Below are 21,011 nucleotides of genomic sequence, written 5' to 3' on the forward strand. Positions count from 1 at the left end.
GAGGATGAGATGGCTGGATGGCATCACTGACTCGATGGACGTGAGTCTCAGTGAGCTCCGGGAGTTGGTGATGGACAGGGAGGCCTGGCGTGCTGCAATTCATGGGGTCGCAAAGAGTCGGACACGACTGAGCAACTGATCTGATCTGATTCACATTTATGTTTCTTAGCAGCTGACAGATAATCAACAAAACAGAAATAAGAATCTCTTCTGGTTCTGTTTTCAAAACATAATAAAACTTATATAAGAAAGAGAAATTCCATATAACAAGATATTAGTATTCATAGGAATTTAATTTTTATAGATTAAGGAGAAGCAGTTTTCAGAGCATTTGAATTATGTAAAAGACTATATAGGTGTTAGTAAGTCTGACTTGAGGAGTCAGAAAGCCCTGAACACCTTTGCAGTGCTTCTGTTCTTTTTATGAACACCACTGGCCCTTTGTACTAAAGGTTATTGTTGCCCTGTTCTTAGATTCCCTTTATACCGGAAGGTATACCCAGCCCCACTTGTTAATTATGTTGGCTGATAACCCATGGCTACTTTCTTCCCCTGAGAGGCTATGGTCTCACCATTAGGGAGGCAACCCACAGCCAGTGACTGACTGACTCTGGGGTAACACAAGTTAACCTTTGACTCAAGGTGGGCAGAGAGTATTTATTTAATACACAATGGTTATAGTTAATATGAAGACCATATGAAAACCATTTCCCATATAGTTTCATGTGATCCTCATAACCTGCCTTATCCTTTTGATTTTCATTTCAAAGAAATGGAGAGTCAACTAGAGTAAGTGACCTTTTAAAATTTATAGTGAGCAAGTGGCAGGTCATGGTGATTCTTGCTGTTTAGTCGTTGTCATGTCCGACTGTTTGAGACCCCATGGACTGCAGCCTACCAGGCTCCTCTATCCATAGGATTTTCCAGGCAAGAATACTGGAGTAGGTTGCCATTTCCTTCTCCAAGGGATCTCCCTGACCCATGGATTGAACCTGCATCTCCTGCATTGCAAGCAGATTCTTTACTACTGAGCCACCAGGGAAGTGGCAGGATTAGAATATGTAAATAGATTCTCTAACTTGAGATACATGACTGTAGCATAACTGCTTTTTCTAAGTAAGGACACTAAGTCTGATGAGAATGACAAAAGGGAAAGCACTAGATTTATGTTCTCTCTCAGATCACGAAAGAGAGGACTGATAAACTGTCCATGGAATGAAATAAGTGGAAGTCATCTGAATTATTCTTTATTTTCTTCAATGACAGGATCCATGTGTGATGGTTAGTTTAATGTGTCAATTTGGCGAGGTCAAGTATTATTCTAGATGTACTACGAAGGTGTTTTCTGGATGAAATTAACATTTAAATTGGTGATTTTTTAGTAAAGCAAATTGCCCTCCATAATTGCCCTCTGACTCAAAGAACATGAATTTGAGCAGACTCTGGGAAACAAAGAAGGACAGGGTAGCCTGGACTGCTGCAGTTCATGGGGTTGCAAAGAGTTGGACAGGACTTAGCAACAACAGCTCCATAATGAGGGTGGGCTTCAATCCCATCAGTTGAAAGTTTACCTTCCCTTAGAAGGAATCTGGCAGCAGAGTGCTGTTGGATCCAACCTGTAATTCTACCCTGGGTCTCCAGCCTAAAAGAACCTAAAAATTTTAAACTTGCCAAGCTTGTGCAATAAAGGACCTAAAAATTTTAAACTTGCCAAGCTTGTGCAATCACAGGAGCCAGTTATTTAAAATCAATCAGTCTCTATCTCTTTCTCCCTTTCTATAGATATAGATATAATCCTATTGGCTCTGTTCTCTGGAGAACCCTAATTAATATACTAGGCTTGCCCAGGTGGTTGAGTAATCAACACCTGGAAAGCAGCAAAGTAAAACCAAAAATACGCTCTGAAAGAATTCAAACCTTTATATAACCCTGACTCAATTCAGATATCCCACTGACAGCTTCCAAATGTCAGAGTTCTCCTTTGTTCCTATCCTCTTTTCAGAGGTAGATGCTTCTCTTTGTGTCTCAATTTGGACACCATAGAAAGAGGCAAACTGTGGCCCAAATATCAGAAAATAAATCTATAAAATATCTTAACAATCTCCCACAACAATCTTACTCTAAAAATAACCCAGAAAGGTTTATTAAAAGACTGCCCAACATGGATGGTTAGTTAACTAAACCGTGGACTAGAACCCAGGTCTTCTGACTTCTGGTCCTTTGCCCTTTGTGTCTCTTTATATACAAATTTTTACATACTGCAGTTCTAGACATTGTAAGAATAAAAGCCTGTGACTTCAAGGAACTTAAATTCTATTTCACTGAGCAAGAACCTATGAAGGCTATAGTAATAATAATAATATATGGCAAATAGCAAATAACATATTGGATATAATCTAGGGATAAATGAAGTCTATAGAAAATAAGAACTAGTCAAAGTAGACAGCTTATTTCAGGCTGAGTTTCCAGGGAAAGATTAATGAAGAATTCTAGGTACTAAGATGATGCTGTGAAAGTGCTGCACTCAATATGCCAGCAAATTTGGAAAACTTAGCAATGGCCACAGGACTGGAAAAGATCAGTTTTTATTCCAATCCCAAAGAAAGGCAATGCCAAAGAACACTCAAACTGCTGCACAATTCTTCTCATCTCACATGCTAGTAAAGCGATGCTTAAAATTCTCCAGGCTTCAACAGTACGTGAACTGTGAACTTCTAGATGCTCAAGCTGGATTTAGAAAAGGCAGAGAAACCAGAGATCAAATTGTCAACATCCGTTGGATCATCAAAAAGGTAAGAGAGTTCCAGAGAAACATCTATTTCTGCTTTATTGACTATGCAAAAGCCTTTGACTGTGTGGATCACAACAAACTCTGGAAAATTGTTCAAGAGATGGGAATACCAGACCACCTGATCTGCCTCTTGAGAAATCTATATGCATGTCAGGAAGCAACAGTTAGAACTGGACATGGAACAACAGACTGGTTCCAAATAGGGAAAGGAGTATGTATATTGTCACCCTGCTTATTTAACTTATATGCAGAATACATCATGAGAAACGCTGGGCTGGAGGAAGCACAAGCTGAAATCAAGATTTCTGGGAGAAATAACAATAACCTCAGATATACAGATGACACCACCCGTTTGGCAGAAAGTGAAGAAGAACTAAAGAGTCTCTTGATGAAAGTGAAAGAGGAGAGTGAAAAAGCTGGCTTAAAACTCAACATTCAGAAAACTAAAATAATGGCATCTGGTCCCATCACTTCATGGCAAATAGATGGGGAAACAGTGGAAACAGTGACAGACTTTTATTTTCTTAGGCTCCAAAATCACTGCAGATGGTGACTATAGCCATGAAATTAAAAAATGCTTGCTTGCTTGGAAGAAAAGTTATGACCAACCTAGACAGCATATTAAAAAGTGGAGACATTACTTTGCCAACAAAGTTCTGTCTAGTCAAAGCTATGGTTTTTCCAGTAGTCATGTATGGATGTGAGAGTTGGACTACAAAGAAAGCTGAGTGCTGAAGAATTGATGCTTTTGAACTGTGATGTTGGAGAAGACTCTTGAAAGTCCCTTGGACCGAAAGGAGATCCAACCAGTCCATCCTAAAGGAAATCACTCCTGAATATTCATTGGAAGGACTGATGCTGAAACTGCAATACTTTGGCCACCTGATGCAAAGAGCTGACTCATTGGAAAAGACCCTGATGCTGGGAAAGATTGAGGGCAGGAGGAGAAGGGGACAACAGAGGATGAGATGGTTGGATGGCATCACCGACTCAATATGAATTTGAGTAAACTCCAGGAGTTGGTGATGGAAGGGGAGGCCTGGCGTGCTGCAGTCCATGGGGTCACTAAGCATCAGACACATCTGAGCGACTGAACTGAACTGAACTGAGGTACTAAGAATTAAAGTCCTACAGAAGTTTACAATCTAGATGAGGCAATAATATATTTTTTTTAATGCTAGGGTTATATGCTTACATACAGAATATGTACTATGCTAGAATTAAAAATTTAGGTCAAAAAGGCAGAGGAGTTATAGGAAGAGAATATTCCTATGGTTTGGAATTGGAAAATGGATCGTAGTAAATGTATTTTGTATTTGTTCTTTTAAGATGGGTAGGATTATGACAGGTATTTTGGGTAGGCAGTTGATTACAGGATGAGCCAAGGTCATAAAAGCAGGAATGACAATACAAGTTCAGGGGAGAGTGAGAACCTGTTGAGGATGGAAAATTTATTAGACAAGTATTTACTGAGTATTTATTAATATTATATGTAGGAAACTTAAATTGAGCCCAGATTACAGAGGATCATGAGTGCTAGGGTCTCAGATTAAAATTTACTTCATAGACAGTGAAGAATCTTCAGCCTTGATGATTTTTGAACAGGATTAAATATTTTTTAAAGTGTAATTTAAGATGACTATATCTGGTAAAGACAGTGAGCAAGGTGATCTCTTGGAAGGACACTGAAATGACCTAAGCGTAATATGATAATGGTTCCACATATTGCTGGTAACAGTGTTGGTAGATTCAAGGATGTGGTTTTATGACATTTGATATTATCACTCTATAGGACACAAGTTTATGAATCTTCCCTCGTCCATTATTCCAGCCACCACTGGGCTACCTTAAGTAGATTATACATGAAAAATAGTAGCAAAATATAAAACAAAGTGTCACTTTATTATTACCTGGGCTAATGTCCAATAACTCCATTGTAGAGCTATAATAAAGCTTTGTGGGACTCTATAGTATAAGTATTATGTCAGTCATCTCAGGCTGCTGCAACCAAATACCATAATCTTCTCACAGTTTTGGAGGCTGGAGTTTGAGATTGGGATAGCTGGAGAATTCAGGTGAAGACACTTTTCATGGCTGACAAATGCCAGCTTCTTGCTGTGTAAGAACACAGCAGAAAGAAAAAGATCTCTCTATTCCTCTTCTTAGAAGGCCACCAATAATATTGGGGTAGGGCCCCACACTTAGGACTTCATTTAACCATAATTGCCTCCTACATCCAAAATATAGTTACACTGTGGGGTTCAGGCTCAATACATGAATTTGGGGATGAGAGAGACACAATTCAGTCTATAGCAGCATATTTTCCAATGTGCTATTTAATATTAAAAAATAAAATGTGACATACAGTATGTATGGCACTGTAAACTCCATGACTTTCTAATAGTAAAGGTTAATGCCAACTGAGAAGAAATAAACTGAATCACATGATCTCTTTATCAGATACTAAGATATATTTTGATCCTTCAGGAAACTTTCTCCTAAAATTGAATTATAAAAGCACTTTATGGTAGGACATGAGAACAAAACTCAAATCAGAAAATAAAGATAACTAGTTTGGAGGATTAGAAGAATAAAAATTCTAATGAAAGAAAAGGGAAATTGGCAAAGATGTTAATTGGAAACAAAAATATACATTTGTTAATTTATAATGATGAGAAGTTTTACAAAATGAAAAATAAAACTAAATATGACATTTTCTATAATATACAAGATGTATTTGTCAAAGTAAACTTCAGTTTGTATTGCTGTTTAGAAAGGAATTGTTAAAGTCATTGAATTTTTTGCAGATGTTTCTGTGGCAAGATATGAAATCGTAAAAGTGTTGGTACTTATTAACTAACAAGTCAAACCATGTGTATTTGGGAGTTTATAGAATAAAGATAATGAGGTCTTACTGAGTTAATTATCACAAGATTGGTGGGTAAATTTCATCACCTTTTTAAAACATAAGATTCAACCTTAAGGCACATTAAAATGCAGACTTCCAAAAATACCCTAGTAGTAACAATGTAGCTAAGACATTTAAAGTAAAGTAAAATATATTTCAAAATTTAAAATGAAGTTTAAATACTTACAGATGAATCTTAGAAATGCAAAAATGAAAAGAGGAATTTAATTTTTTTATAATTTTTAAAATTTGTTTCCTTTACACATGATTTAACATCTTCACAGCAAATACTTTATAGCATTTCCTTAGAGATCAAAACAGGAAGAAATTTCAAAATTACTTCTTGTGCCCTAACTGAATAATGAGCACTTTGCTCAGGAATTTTGTGAAATCTGGCTAAAAACTGCAGCAGCATCACAGTGTTTACTACACAGCTTTAGAAAAGAATTGATTTATTCAAGGTCATTCTTTCCTTTGGAAGTTTACTTAAATTGAATTTTTTTTTCTTTTTTTGTGGGAAGGCCAAGACTATTGCCAATTTATAGAATGTATATTTTCTTGGTCATATTGACTTTATGGACCTAGTTCTGCTGAAATTAACTTTATCCTTGGTACTTTGTGGAAGTCAGACTCTTTCCTTTAAATCGCTGTATTCCATTCCCATTCCAAACATCTGCACGTATAATATGGTAGATTTCGCACAGTGGTAAAGAATCTGCTTGCCAATGCAGAGGATGTGGGTTCAATCCTTGGGTCGGGAAGATTGCCTGGAGTAGGAAATGGCCACCCACTCCAGTATTCTTGCTTGGAAAATTCCATGGACAAAGGAGTCTGTCGGGCTACAGTCACAGATTCAGACATGACTGAGCACATATACATAGTCTTAAGAATAATGCACTGAATTTATCTCTAATTTATCCCTCTTCCCCCACTTGGTAATCTCGTTCATTTTCTACATCTATGAGTCTGTTTCTCTTTTGTAAATAAGTTCATTTGTATCCTTTTTTTTTTTTTAGATTCCACAAATTTGTCTTTCTCTGGCTTTCTTAGTATAATAATTTGAGTTTGGCATTAAAATACACACATTACTATATATAAACTAGATAACCAAAATGGACCTACTGTGTAGCACAGGGAGATATACTCAACATCTTGTAATAATAACCTATAATAGAAGAGAATGTTTAAAAAATAAACATTTATATATATGAATAACTGAATTACTTTACTGTATACCTGAACTTCTTTACAACATTATAAATCAAGTGTACTATAATAAATTCTTTTTAATTTTCATAAGCACTAAAAAAGAAAATAATACTGAAATCACAAGGTTTTGTTAGAAAATTTAGAAACTAAAATATTAAAGGTATAGTTGAAGAGTCTTCTCCAAGTCTCTCCAATTTAGATATACAGTAGCTATTAAAGTTTGGTTTTTAAATAACAGTTTTTAGCAAACTTACTAAACAAGCTAGAATCAAGATTTCTGGGATAAATAACAATAACCTCAGATATACAGATGACACCACCCTTATGGCAGAAAGTGAAGAGGAACTGAAGAGTCTCTTGATGAAAGTGAAAGAGGAGAGTGAAAAAGCTGGCTTAAAACTCAACATTCAGAAAACTAAGATCATGGCATCTGGTCCCATCACTTCATGGCAAATAGATGGGAAAACAATGGAAACAGTGACAAGCTTTATTTGGGGATAGGGGCTCCAAAATCACTGAAGATGGTGATTGCAGCCATGAAATTAAAAGACACTCGTTCCTTGGCAGAAAAGCTATGATCAACATAGACATCATATTAAAAAGCAGAGACATTACTTTGCCAACAAAGGTCTGTCTAGTCAAAGCTATGGTTTTTCCAGTAGTCATGTATGGATGTGAGAGTTGGACTATAAGGAAAGCTAAGTGCAGAAGAATTGATGCTTTTGAACTGTGGTGTTGGAGAAGACTCTTGAAAGTCCCTTGGACTGCAAGGAGATCCAACCAGTCCATCCTAAAGGAGATCAGTCTTGGGTGTTCATTGGAAGGACTGATGCTGAAACTCCAGTACTTTGGCCACCTGACGCAAAGAACCGACTCATTGGAAAAGTCCCTGATGCTGGGAAAGATTGAAGGCAGGGCAAGAAGGGGACGACAGAGGATGAGATGGTTCGATGGCATTACTGATATGATGGACATGAGTTGAGCAAGCTCTAGGAGTTCCTGATGGACAGAAAAGCCTGGTGTGCTGTAATCCATGGGGTTGCAAGAGTCAGACACGATTGAGGGACTAAACTGAGTGACTAAACAAGTGAAATTAAAACAGATATCTGAGCCACATTGTAAATTAATAGCATTTTTATCATTGGAAATTTCTATTTTAAATAAAATAATTAATTTCTTCAAATTTTAAAAACAAAAGGATAAGTATCTACTCTTTATAGTTTAGATGTACATCTGGGTATAACCTTCAAAATATCCAAATGATCTATAAGACATTTTACCTTTCAGTGTAATTGTTCACTCTTAAACAGCAGTGTCATCACCTACCTAGACATTTTACATTAACTTATAGGAATATGCAATATAAAATTGAATGAAATATAATACATTGTTTTCTAAGTAAAAGGATAAACACAGGAGAAGACACAGTAATATGGCAAAGTTTAATATATTTTATGAGTTGCAGGACACTTAAAATGTATAAATTGATAGGATTAGATATGAATATTACTGAAATAATAGGACTTAGGAAAACTTATAAGAGAATTAGGTTAAATGTTTTCTCTATGGAAAGACAGGTTGAATTCACTTTTTTCTCTTCTTTACATTGTCTTTACTATTTCTCAGTTTCTTAAGGCAGAAATTTTATTTGGCTGCTTACTAGATATCAACTTTCAATGGAACTTTGTACTGATATTAAAGAGCATTATTTGAAAGCTCAGAAGGTAATAAAGTCAGTGACCGTTTATGGATAATATTTTCTGGCTGACACTCAACGTGTCAGAGTTGAGTATTTACAATAGAGATTACATGGCCTGACCAGCCTAAAATATTTACTACCTCGCTCTTGAAGAAAAAGTTTGCCTATCTACTCCTGCACCACAAACCTGGATTTGTACCTTTGTTTCCTTGAAAAATACATCAAGTTCCTCTAAGCCACTCATTTCACACTTACAAGATATGGATAATAGTAGCTAACTCATGAATTATCATGCAGATTGAATGTGGAAGTTTAGGTAAAGCACTTAGTACACAGTAAAGTGAAAGTGAAGTCACGAAGTCGCTCAGTCGTGTCCGACTCTTTGTGAGCCCATGGACTGTAGCCTACCAGGCTCCTCCGTTCCTGGGATTTTCCAGGGAAGGATAGTAGAGTGGGTTGCCATTTCCTTCTCCAGGGGATCTTCCCGACCCAGGGATCGAACCCCAGTCTCTTGTGTTGTAGACAGACGCTTTACTGTCTAAGCCACCACTTCCTAGTATCTTATTAATCCTAGTGTTAATAAGTGTTGGCTGAAATTATGAACTTGAATCAAGGCACACTTTGTTCTGTATTATCTCATAGATTTGTTTATAGATACTTCAGTTGTTAGCCAACACAGTTCATAATCTTCACTAATGTTTTAAGTAATAAGTTGTTAACTTAAATGGAATGTCTTAAAACAAAAAAATTCATATTCATTCATAAAATTTAATAAATCATACATGGTCATCTCTCTTACCATGTACCTTTATTCTGATTTAATACATTTTGAAGAGCCTCTAATACTGATTAAGATAGAGTAAGGATAGTCCACCCTGACTTTGCCACTGAATGCAACCAAAAGCTCTGGACTGAAGGCGTGGAACATCTATCTGACGACTAAGAAAACTTTATGGCTGCCAGGAAGAGTAAAAAAGAAAGGTACTACTTGGAGTATGCTTGAAGTATGAACAACTTGGTGGTGGGTTTCCTGGTTTCATTTTTGTTTTTTCACTTTCTGACCTGAAGCTGAAGGAGCCCAAATATCAGCAGAGCATACCAGCATGGTCCAAAAAAATAGCAAAGAGAAGTATTATTTTTCTGGTTTGAGAGGTGAGAAGGGGAAACTATCATGAAATAGGATAGAGAGGGTAGGGACACTTTTTCTGTCTTAATCTTGCCTTCAGGTGAGCCCCAGTCCTAAAACTACAGCCCGTGGGGGCAGGGCAGTAGCAGGGGCCTGGAAAGCACTTACACCTCTCAAGGAGGAGAATTCTGATCTCTGACTAGAGGGACTGTGGTTGAAAGAGTGTGAAGAGAATCTTTATTGCTTTTGTGTTTTTTCCTCTCTATCCACCTGCCACCAGTTTAGCCACCAGAAATGGATGGTAGAATGGAGAGATTAAAGTTCAAAATTACTCAACATAAAAAACACAGGACATTTTGAGAAATTATAAGGAAAATGTCACTCAACAGACACCAACTCTGAAAGGAACTAGATGCTGAAAATAATTGAAGGCTTTAAAGCAGCTAACCATGTCCCAAGAAATAAGGGAAAGTACTATTGAAAAAGAAACAATAGAAAATCACAGGAGAGAAATAGAAGCTATAAAAAAGAGTCAAATGGACATTTTAGAAGAAGGAAGCAAAAGAAATCATAATGAAACCACTGAAAATCTTACAGGAAATCCACTTTAAATAGAATGATTGTTAGTTTAAAAGTAAAAGGATGGGAAAAGGTAAACCAGCAAACACTAATCACAAAAAACTTGAGTATTATATTGACAACAAGCAAAGTAGACTTCACAGCAAGGAAAAGTACAAGAAATTGAGTGTCATTACATAATTATTTAAAGGGTCAGTTCATCAAGAACACATGATAATTAGATTATGTAACTAATAGAAGCACTTCAAAATGCATGAAACAAATATTAATAAACTGAAAGGAAAATAGATATATTAAAAATTAGGGTTGGAGATTTCAACTTCTGTTAATTTCACAGACCAGATAGACAAAACAGTCATCAAGAATGCTAATGAGCAATCAGCTGGAACTAATTGACATTTGTAGATACTCCATTCAAGAATAGCTGCTGCTGCTGCTGCTAAGTCACTTCAGTCGTGTCCGACTCTGTGTGACCCCATAGATGGCAGCCCACCAGGCTCCCCAGTCCCTGGGATTCTCCAGGCAGGAACACCGGAGTGGGTTGCCATTTCCTTCTCCGATGCATGAATGTGAAAAGTGAAAGGGAAGTCGCTCAGTTGTGTCTGACCCTCAGTGACCCCATGGACTGTAGCCTTCCAGGCTCCTCTGTCCATGGGATTTTCCAGGCAAGAGTACTGGAGTGGGGTGCCATTGCCTTCTCTGTCAAGAATAGCAGATATAATAATTCTTTTCAGGATAAATGGAGTATATACTATAATAGATGATAACATTAAAAATCTTGAAAGAATTAAAGAAATCAAAGCATATCTTTGCCTTAAAGAGATTAAAGTAGAAATTAACTTTTTAAAGTTATATGGAAAATCCCCCAATACCTGGAAATTAAATAATATATTTCTGAATAGCCCATGGGGCAAAAGCAAAATCAAGCCATGATGAAATACCACTACACAATCTTGCTGCTGCTGCTGCTGCTAAGTCGCTTCAGTCGTGTCCGACTCTGTGCAACCCCACAGATGGAAGCCCACCAGGCTTCCCCGTCCATGGGATTCTCCAGGCAAGAACAACTGGAGTGGGTTGCCATTGCCCTCTCCAATGCATGAAAGTGAAAAATGAAAGTGAAGTTGCTCCATCATATCCGACTCTAGCGACCCCATGGACTGCAGCCTACCAGGCTCCTCTGTCCATGGGATTTTCCAGGCAAAAGTACTGGAGTGGGGTGCCATCGCCTTCTCCAACACAATCTTACATATTCCTTGGAATGGCTAAAACGTAAACTAACAGAAAGACAATACTAAGGACGGGAATGGAAACAGAGCAAGTGGAAAGTCTCCTATTTTGTTGATCTAAATGTAAAGTGCTCTAGTAACTCTGAAAAAGGTTAGGCAGTAACTTATAATATTGAATATGAATTTAACCATTTGACCCTAGCAACCCCACTCCTAAGTATTTGTTCTAGATAAATAAAAAACTTTGTTCATATAAAATCCTACACATGAATTTTCTAGCAGTTTTATTCATAATTTCCAAATGCTAGGAAGAAGTTTTTGACAGAATATATAAGCAAACTGCTCATACAACAATAAAATGGAATATTATTCAGCAATATAAAAGAACAACAATTGTTACAACATGAATAGCTCAACATTAACAACTCAATAACATGAACGCACTCAAAGGCATTATGCTGAGTGAAAGAAGTCAGTTTCAAAAGGTTTTATTCTATTTAGTTCATTTATATTACATAGAGGAGCTAATTCTACAGAAACAGAAAACATATTAGTGGTTGCTCTGCAGTAAGAGTGAGTGGGGGAAGAGTGTATAACTATAAAGGAGTGGCAAAAGGGAGTATTTTGTGGTGATGGAGATGTTCTGTATGGTGGTTACATGAATCTTTCAGTTCAGTTCAGTCGCTCAGTCGTGTCCGATTCTTTGCAACCCCATGAATGACAGCACGCCAGGCCTCCCTGTCCATCACCAACTCCCAGAGTTCACTCAAACTCACATCCATTGAGTCAGTGATGCCATCCAGCCATCTCATCCTCTGTCGTCCCCTTCTCCTCCTCCCCTCAATCCCTCCAGGCATCAGGGTCTTTTCAAATGAGTCAACTCTTCACATGAGGTGGCCAAAGTATTGGAGTTTCAGCTTCAGCATCAGTCCTTCCAATGAACACCCAGGACTGATCTCCTTTAGGATGGACTGGTCGGATCTCCTTGCAATCCAAGGGACTCTCAAGAGTCTTCTCCAACACCACAGTTCAAAAGCATCAATTCTTTGGTGCTCAGCTTTCTTCACAGTCCAACTCTGACATCCATACGTGACCACTGGAAAAACCATTGCCTTGACTAGATGGACCTTTGTTGGCAAAGTAATGTCTCTGCTTTTCAGTATGCTATCTAGGTTGGTCATAATTTCCTTCCAAGGAGTAAGTGCCTTTTAATTGGCTGCAATCACCATCTGCAGTGATTTTGGAGCCCCAAAAATAAAGTCTGATGCTGTTTCCACAGTTTCCCCATCTATTTCCCATGAAGTGATGGAACCAGATGCCATGATCTTAGCTTTCTGAATATTGAACTTTAAGCCAACTTTTTCACTCTCCTCTTTCACTTTCATCAAGAGGCTTTTTAGTTCCTCTTCACTTTCTTCCATAAGGGTGATGTCATCTGCATATCTGAGATTATTGATATTTCTCCTGGAAATCTTGATTCCAGCTTGTGCTTCTTCCAGCTCAGCGTTTCTCATGATGTACTCTGCATATAACTTAAATAAGCAGAGTGAAAATATACAGCCTTGATGTACTCCTTTTCCTACTTGGAACCAGTCTGTTGTTCCATGTCCAGTTCTAACTGTTGCTTCCTGACCTGAATATAAGTTTCTCAAGAGGCAGGTCAGGTGGTCTGGTATTCCCATCTCTTTCAGAATTTTCCACAGTTTATTGTGATCCACACAGTCAAAGGCTTTGGCATAGTCAATAAAGCAGAAATAGATGTTTTTCTGGAACTCTCTTGCTTTTTCCATGAATCTTTATGTGTGTTAAAAACCAAAGAACTGTACACTAAACAAAAAAGAAAAATGTTTGACTGCATGTATATTTTTAAAAATTGTGACAGTTGCAATTTCTTTATTTACTTCATTAATTAGAGAGTAACAATTAATAACTAGGAAGCAGGCAGAGGTTAGGTCCAAGATGAACTTGTTGCTTCTTCTAGCAGTGTAACAGACCTAGTTGTTGACCATTTGACAAAATGTTGGAATAAGAATTCATTTTTAAATGTTTGAAGGAACAAAATTATGTGAATAACTTCTTGATAATAACTTGATAACATTTTAATTTCTAGTGGTTACATTTGGGGTCTCTTGTTACTTAGGCTCTTCTATTACAACTCAAATATTTTATAAAAATTTTTAGTAAAAATTTTGTTATAAAAGCAAGATTCTTCTGGAGTAATCCAGACTTGACTTTTAAGAAGTGTTTGCCAAGATGTTCAACATCAGTGATCTTGTTCCTTCTGAATTCCAGTAAATCTAATCCAAGTTGAATTACTAATTAACTATGTAATTCTTGAGTAAATCATTGAACAAACTCTGCCCTCAGTTTCTTCTTTCAAAAAACAAGAATTTTATGTTAAGTATAGGATCCACACCATCCAAAGACATCACATTTTGTGATCCTAGTAGTATTCTGTAGCCATTTATGAAAGGAATAACTCTGGGTAGGTTTTTGGTCCATCCAAAAACATCTTGTCAAAGGCTTACCTAGCCACAGTTTGATTTCTTGCTACACTGGGCAGTACAATGCTAAACTCAAGTATTATTAATAATACCTTAAGGCTGAGCCAAATTCCTAAGGTTGGGTTCAAGGAAGTGAAAAGTGAAAGTTACTCAGTCTTGTCTGATTCTTTGCAATCCATGGACTGTAACCCGCCAGGCCCCTCTATCTATGGAATTCTCCAGGCAAGAATACTGGAGTGGGCAGCCATTCCCATCTCTCCCAAGTGTGGTGAAGAGTAAATCACATAATACGTGAACATATCTAACAGAATGCCTGGCCCATACTAATTTATAATTATTAGATTCATGTAAACATCAATTTCTATTTTTTCTTGAAGTTAATGAGAATTCAGAGTAGTTGTCTATATTTTTAGCACACAGGACTGAAAAGCATAACGTCGTAGGTTCATTAGGAAACACATTTACCACCATTTCTACACTTGTGAGAGGAGGGGACAGGACAAATATAAAAGAGACACTGATGTATAGAACAGTCTTACGGACTCTGTTGCAGAGGGAGAGGGTGGGAAGATTTGGGAGAATGGCATTGAAACATGTATAATATCATGTATGAAACGAGTTGCCAGTCCAGGTTTGATGCACGATACTGGATGCTTGGGGCTAGTGCACTGGGACGACCTGGAGGGATGGTATGGGGAGGGAGGAGGGAGGAGGGTTCAGGATGGGGAACACATGTATACCTGTGGCGGATTCATTTTGACATTTGGCAAAACTAATACAATTTGTAAAGTTTAAAAATAAAATAAAATTTAAAAAAAAGAAAAATTAAAAAAAAAAAGAAATGTGATAGAACTGAGAGAGAGAGAGAAAAAAAAACAGTTGAGGAAATCAATACCTTAAACTGTGAAAGTTAAATCACAATTTCACCTGTTGTGTGTCACCAACAGCAAACATAAAAATATAACCAAAGAAAATCTAGGAGCACCTTGAAAACTCAACTGTCACTGACACTTCAATTAGATCATCTTTCAGTTGCAAAGATTATCACCCCTCATGTCACTGAGTCCAAGCTTGTATTTCTCACCACGAAACAGGCCAGTAAATTGAGCCAAGTTTCTGGAAAAAGGATTAGTGACTTTATTCCAAAATCCAGCAGAGGAGATGGTGGGTTAGGATCCAGAAGAACCACCTTATCAGGGTTAGAAATCTTTTATACTGAAAGGGGAGAGGCTGTAACTAGTTGTTGCAACTTTTTGGTGCTGGTCAAACCCTGGAGGAGATGTGGTCATACTTTGCAAGAGCAGCTGTCTGCATAGGCCTGGTCATGACGACATTCCTGTTAACAGAGAAAAATGTTATTCTCTCTTCTGCAGCTTCTTATCTCTGTAAGAATGAAGTGTTATACTTCAAAGGTCAAACTGGGAGGCAGAGCCTTGAGATAAGGCTGTATGTTTCAGGCTATAGGCAACATTCTTTTACAAAGGTATAGACCAGCATGACTAAGGACAGGCAATAGAGCACAGAGATTGGAGCTAAAGTATTCCATCCAATACGGGGTCAGATTTGTTCTTCTCTGCTACAGAGGGTACACACACTTCTTACCTAAATCATTCAGTTTTCCAGCTGTAATCATCTATGTATTCTTTCTTGGTAACTATGGTGATTTGAAAGGAAGTCCTTCCATATCAATTTCCTATGGCTGCTGTAAGTATATTACAAACTAGCTGGCTTAAAAAACCAGGAATTTAATTTCCTCCCCGCTTTCCCCTCTCCTCCTGTCCTGTCTCCCCCCATCAGCTACTCTAATTCATTCTCATCTTCCAGGATAGAGACCATAGTTTTGTATTTTATTTTAATCTATCATTGACTGCAGCATAGAGCCAGAACTTAAGTGTAGGTTTATAATCATTACAATTCTATTTTATGATCCCAGAAATTTTGTTGAGTTCAGTTGTCCAAAGTCCTTGAAACGGTGTATTTTGAAGAACCTGAATGGGAGAATTTGAAAGCTAAGGGAGGAATAAATTATCTATATCAGCGGTCCCCAACCTTTTTGGCACCAGGGACCTGTTTTGTGGGAAACAGTTCTTCCATGGACCAGGGAGTAGAGAATGGTTTTGTGATTTTTCAAACGTGTTACCTTTACTGTGCACTTTATTTCTATTACTATTACATCAGCTCCATCTCAGATTATCAGGCATTAGATCCTGGAAGTGGGGACCCCTGATCTATATGATATATAGGAGAGGAGGGATGATTTATAACAGGAATTAATCAGTCTGTGAGACAATACTAGGAACACTGAGAAAATGATGCATTTTGTCCAACTTGTTCATCAAGATGCAGAGCTTCTCACATAATAGTAATTCTACATTTATTGAGTCAGAGCTCTGTGCCAAGGATGGTGCTTAATGTGTCATACAGTGTGTCTCAGCTAATCCACTGAGCAATCCCATGAGAGAGAAACTCTTTATTCTCCCAACTGTGGTTTAAAGAAGTTAACTAGTTTTTCCAGGTCACACAATTAGCAAGTGGCAGAGCTTGATTTCAAAGCCCAGTGGTTTGACTCCAGAAGCATACCCTGTCTGGAAAATTAGAGGATAGCATTGGCTTGCTTATTTATAACAGCCTGTTTCCATGATTCAAAGACTGGGAGAATTGACTGATAAGTACTTTTATTTTTTTTAAACATTTCTCTTTCTGTTGTCCTTGATTTAAATATTCATTCTATTTCTGTAAATAAAAGGCTTTTTTATTGCATAGTTGCCTATTGTTTCAGAAATGTCAATAGATAATTTAATCTATATTTTCCCAAATTTCTTTTTAATAACTTTAGACCTTTGAGATTCAAAACTACTACAACTGCTTCTTTGTAAATAAAAGCATAATTTATCTATATGTGATTGCATGTGTGTTCAGTCACTAAGTCATGTCTGACGCTTTGCAACCCCATGGATGTAGCCTGCCAGCCTTCCCTGTCTATGGGGTTTTCCAGGCAAGAATATTGGAATGGTTTGCCATTTCCTTCTCCAGAGAATTTTCCCAACATAGGGATTGAGTCCATGTCTCCTGGGTCTCCTGCATTGGCAGGCTATTTCTTTACCACTGAGTCATGTGAAAAGCCCTCAATATGTGAATGTTAATATATAATTAAAGTTTCTCAAGATGAAATTCAGTCAAAATTAGAATAAAACAAAAATTCATTTGTGCACTGACCAGTTGATTTTCTTAAAGCAGACGGTTTATTATAGTTTATTATACTTAACATAGGGCTTTCTAGGTGGCTCAGTGGTAATGAGTACACCTGCCAAGCTGGAGATGTGGGTTCGAATCCTGGCTCAGGAAGAGCCCCTGGAGAAGGAAATGCCAACCCACTCCAATATTCTTGCCTGGGAAATTCCATGAACAGAGGAGCCTGGTGGGCCACAGTCCATGGGGTTGCAGAGGACTTGAACATGACTTAGCGACTAAACAATAACAACAAAAATCTTCATGTTAGCACATAAATTTTGAAATGCTAGAAAATGTTCCTAAGCCTCATTGTTTTCATGTTAACATTTTTATTTCCAAACTTGTGGTTAATTTATGTAATGCATAAACCTAGAGTGAATGAAAAATCCACTTCTGGTGGAATAAACAATTCATGGTTCACATTTGACCCGATGCAGATTTTAAGATGATTGCAACTGTTTAATCAAATGCTTTAAGACTAAACAAAATAGGGTTTTGAAAGTATTTAAACTTCTTGTGACTAATTTTATTGGATTCAGCTTTGTTCAAACATTTCTAGTAGCTTGGAAGGAAAATCTTCAGGAACACCGATAAATTAATTCATAGTGAAACATTTATACGACGTTCAGTTCAGTTCAGTTGAGTCGCTCAGTTGTGTCCGACTCTTGTTATATAAATAATGTTAGCAACCAGAACAAGCAAAGAAAAGGAAATGATGTTTGATCTCCCTCTAGTGGTTTTGCATCAGAGTTTAGCTAGCAGAAAATGCACTAGCATATTGTTGTTAGTGGCTAAGTCCTATCTGACTCCTTGAGACCCCGGGACTGCAGCATGTCAGGCTCTGCTGTCCTTAACTATCTCCCAGAGTTTGCTCAAATTCATGTCCATTAAGTCAGTGATGCTATCTAGTCATGTCATCCTCTGTTGTTCCCTTCTCCTTTTGCTTTCAATCTTTCCCAGCATCAGGGTGTTTTCCAATGAATTGGCTCTTTGCCTCAGGTGGTCAAAGGACTGGAGTTTCAGCTTCAGCATCAGTCTTTCCAATGAATATTCAGTGTCGATTTCCTTTAGTATTGACTGGTTTGATCTCCTTGCAGTCCAAGGGATTCTTAAGAGTCTTCTCCAGCACCACAGTTCAAAAGCATCAGTTCTTTGGCACTCAGCCTTCTTTATTTATAGTCCAGCTCTCATATCCATACATGACTACTGGAAAAACCATAGCTTTGGCCAAATGGATTTTTGTCATCAAAATGATATCTCTTCTTTTTAATATGCTTTATAGATGTTTCATAGCTTTTTATTTTTTAACTTTGTGGCTGTGGTCACCGTCCACAATGGTTTTGAAGCCCAAGAAAATAAAATCTGTCACTGTTTTCACTAATATGGGAACTACACAAAAAATTATATTTTTATATATATATATATGTATATATGTATATATAGGCTTCCTTGGTGGCTCAGTGGTAAAGAGTCAGTTTGGCAATGCAGGAAATGTGGGTTGGATACTGCATTGATGCTTTTGAACTGTGGTGGTAGAGAAGACCCTTGAGAGTCCCTTGGACTGAAGGAGATCAAACCAGTCAATCCTAAAGGAAATCAGTCCTGAATATTCATTGGAAGGACTGATGATGAAACTCTAATACTTTGGTCACCTGATGCGAAGACCTGACTCATTGGAAAAGTTCTTGAAGCTAAGAAAGATTAAAGGCAGGAGGAGAAGGGGACAACAGAGGATGAGATGGTTGGATGGCATCACCAACTCGATGGACATGAGTTTGAGCAAGCTCTGGGAGTTGGTGATGGACAGGGAAGCCTGGCGTGCTTCAGTCCATAGGGTGGCAAAGAGTCAGACACGATTGAGTGACTGAACAACAACCACCATCATACACATGGGGCTTCCTAGGTGGTGCAGTGATACAGAACCAGCCTACCAATGCAGGAGACTTAGGAGACACAGGTTGGATCCCTGGGTTGGGAAGACCCCCTGGAGAAAGAAATGGCAACCGACTCCACTGTTCTTGCCTGAAAAATTCCATAGACAGAGGAGCCTGATGGGCTACAGTCCATGAGGTTGCAAAGAGCCAGACACAACTGAGCAACTGAGCATGCATGCACAGGACAGGTATATATCTATATGTGTGTACATTTAAAATATATATATATAGAGAGAGAGAGAGAGAGCACACAGTATGTTAAGAGATTTTTCTTTCCAGCAGAAAGAATACAAAATCAGATTTTATGGTTGCTGCCTTCAAAGGAACTTACAATTTGGAAGATGGATGTATACACAAATACACAAAGTAATAAACAAACTTTGTTTATGCTAACAGTGGAAAGATGTTTATGCTAAGCAAAAAATATGCTAACAGTGGGAAGATGAGGGAAGAGAGAAGAGTTTCAGTGGGGATGTTTTTTCCTAATTTGCTTTAAGCCATCAAAGAAAGATATATCTACTACAAAAATATGAATTGTTCACAAATAAGGAATAGATCATCAATGGATATCATATTGGTTTCCTGTTGCCAAAACTATTGCACTAATATGGCATGTTTAACCGTCCTTCCTGGATTCCATCTAATAGGGCCTGAGTCTGTTGTGGAGACACAGTAGGGCATTGAGTTGAAGAAACGATAGCAACAGATGCTGCTAAATATAAACCTGATGCTTTAGCAACCATTATACCAAGGGTAGAAGTAGCTGTTTAATTCCTTTCTGTGGAGCATTTGAATGTGCAGGGGGCCATTCACAGTTGATAACTTTGGGAGAAAGAATTAATCTCTGTTCATTTGTTCTCCTCTTAGATTCAATATTCAAGGCGGCTATGAGGACCAAGTACAGAGACATTTTAACGCATATTGGCCTCTCCTGCTTCCTTACTTTTAAAATTATCCACTTGTAACACTCTTATTTTTTTAAAGTTGTCCTTGATATTTCATTTTAGCCTAATTTTATCTGCATACTTGTGGAGACTAAGAAGGAGAACTCTCCCCATAATTGTCTAGCAATACTTGCTGTATGGATCTTTTTATAGTCTACTAAAATCTATAGTCTACATAATTTGCTAAATATTTAATCCATGATAGTTTCCGAGCAGTGTGACAGGGTACCTTCAACCATAATTGAAATCAAAATAATTGCCTCAAACCTTCAATATTATTTTATCCCATATCCTCAGAATCAGTAAATCTTTTGAGGCAACTGTAGATAAGAATTTATTTCCTAGGGAGATTGTTCTCCATGGACATGTAACTGAAACTTTATAACTAAACCCTATATTATTCTCAATCATAAGCTTTTTGTTATTTTTTATGAAATAAATGTGGTCATTCTCAACCAAAATTAGGAAAGAATAATAATTCTGTTATTCTTTAAGTTGCTTTCTATCCCCAAAGCAAATAGCCTATTCTAATAGGCAAAGTGGGACTAAATGGGCCATTTGGTGTCTTGCTTCACAAAGACAATTGCAAGACAGCCAGGAGACAAATTTAAATTCTGTTAAGAATAGCAGGAAGTATTTTGGTTCTAAGCAGGATAGCACCACTTGGGGTTTTGTTAAGTACACAAGACTAGTCGGATCGAGTGTGTGGATTTTTTGTGTGAATGGAAACAACTCCTGTCTGTCCTAGTTCTTCACTGGAATGCTGACATGTGCAGTGCTTGAAAATGCAGATCATTTCATTGGAATCAGTCAGAGTTTACCCTGGCACTTGAAAAGAAGCTATTCAATAGTACAGGAGC

At 37.5% G+C, this 21,011-nt stretch overlaps 1 protein-coding gene across 13 annotated transcripts in view; it reads left to right on the top strand.

Moving 5' to 3' along the window:
- The window catches only part of LOC147359316 (uncharacterized), a 96,813-nt gene that overhangs the window by 6,591 nt on the left and 69,211 nt on the right, over positions 1-21,011 (top strand). For 4 of the 13 annotated variants that reach the window (XR_015140237.1, XR_015140243.1, XM_086335422.1 and 1 more), the window contains exon 3: positions 2,687-2,792. The exons of the other annotated variants lie outside the window; for them this stretch is intronic. Coding sequence is in view for 2 of the 4 variants with exons in the window: in XM_086335422.1 (XP_086191548.1) it covers positions 2,687-2,792 (106 nt within the window). In the remaining 2 variants the exon portion in view is untranslated. The remainder of the gene's footprint in view (positions 1-2,686; positions 2,793-21,011) is intronic. 13 annotated transcript variants of the gene reach the window in all.

This window comes from Bos grunniens, chromosome 14 (assembly GCF_055505025.1).
Source record: "Bos grunniens cultivar Pamir isolate PY7600 chromosome 14, Bosgru_T2T1.0, whole genome shotgun sequence".
NCBI classification, from domain to species: Eukaryota; Metazoa; Chordata; class Mammalia; order Artiodactyla; family Bovidae; genus Bos; species Bos grunniens.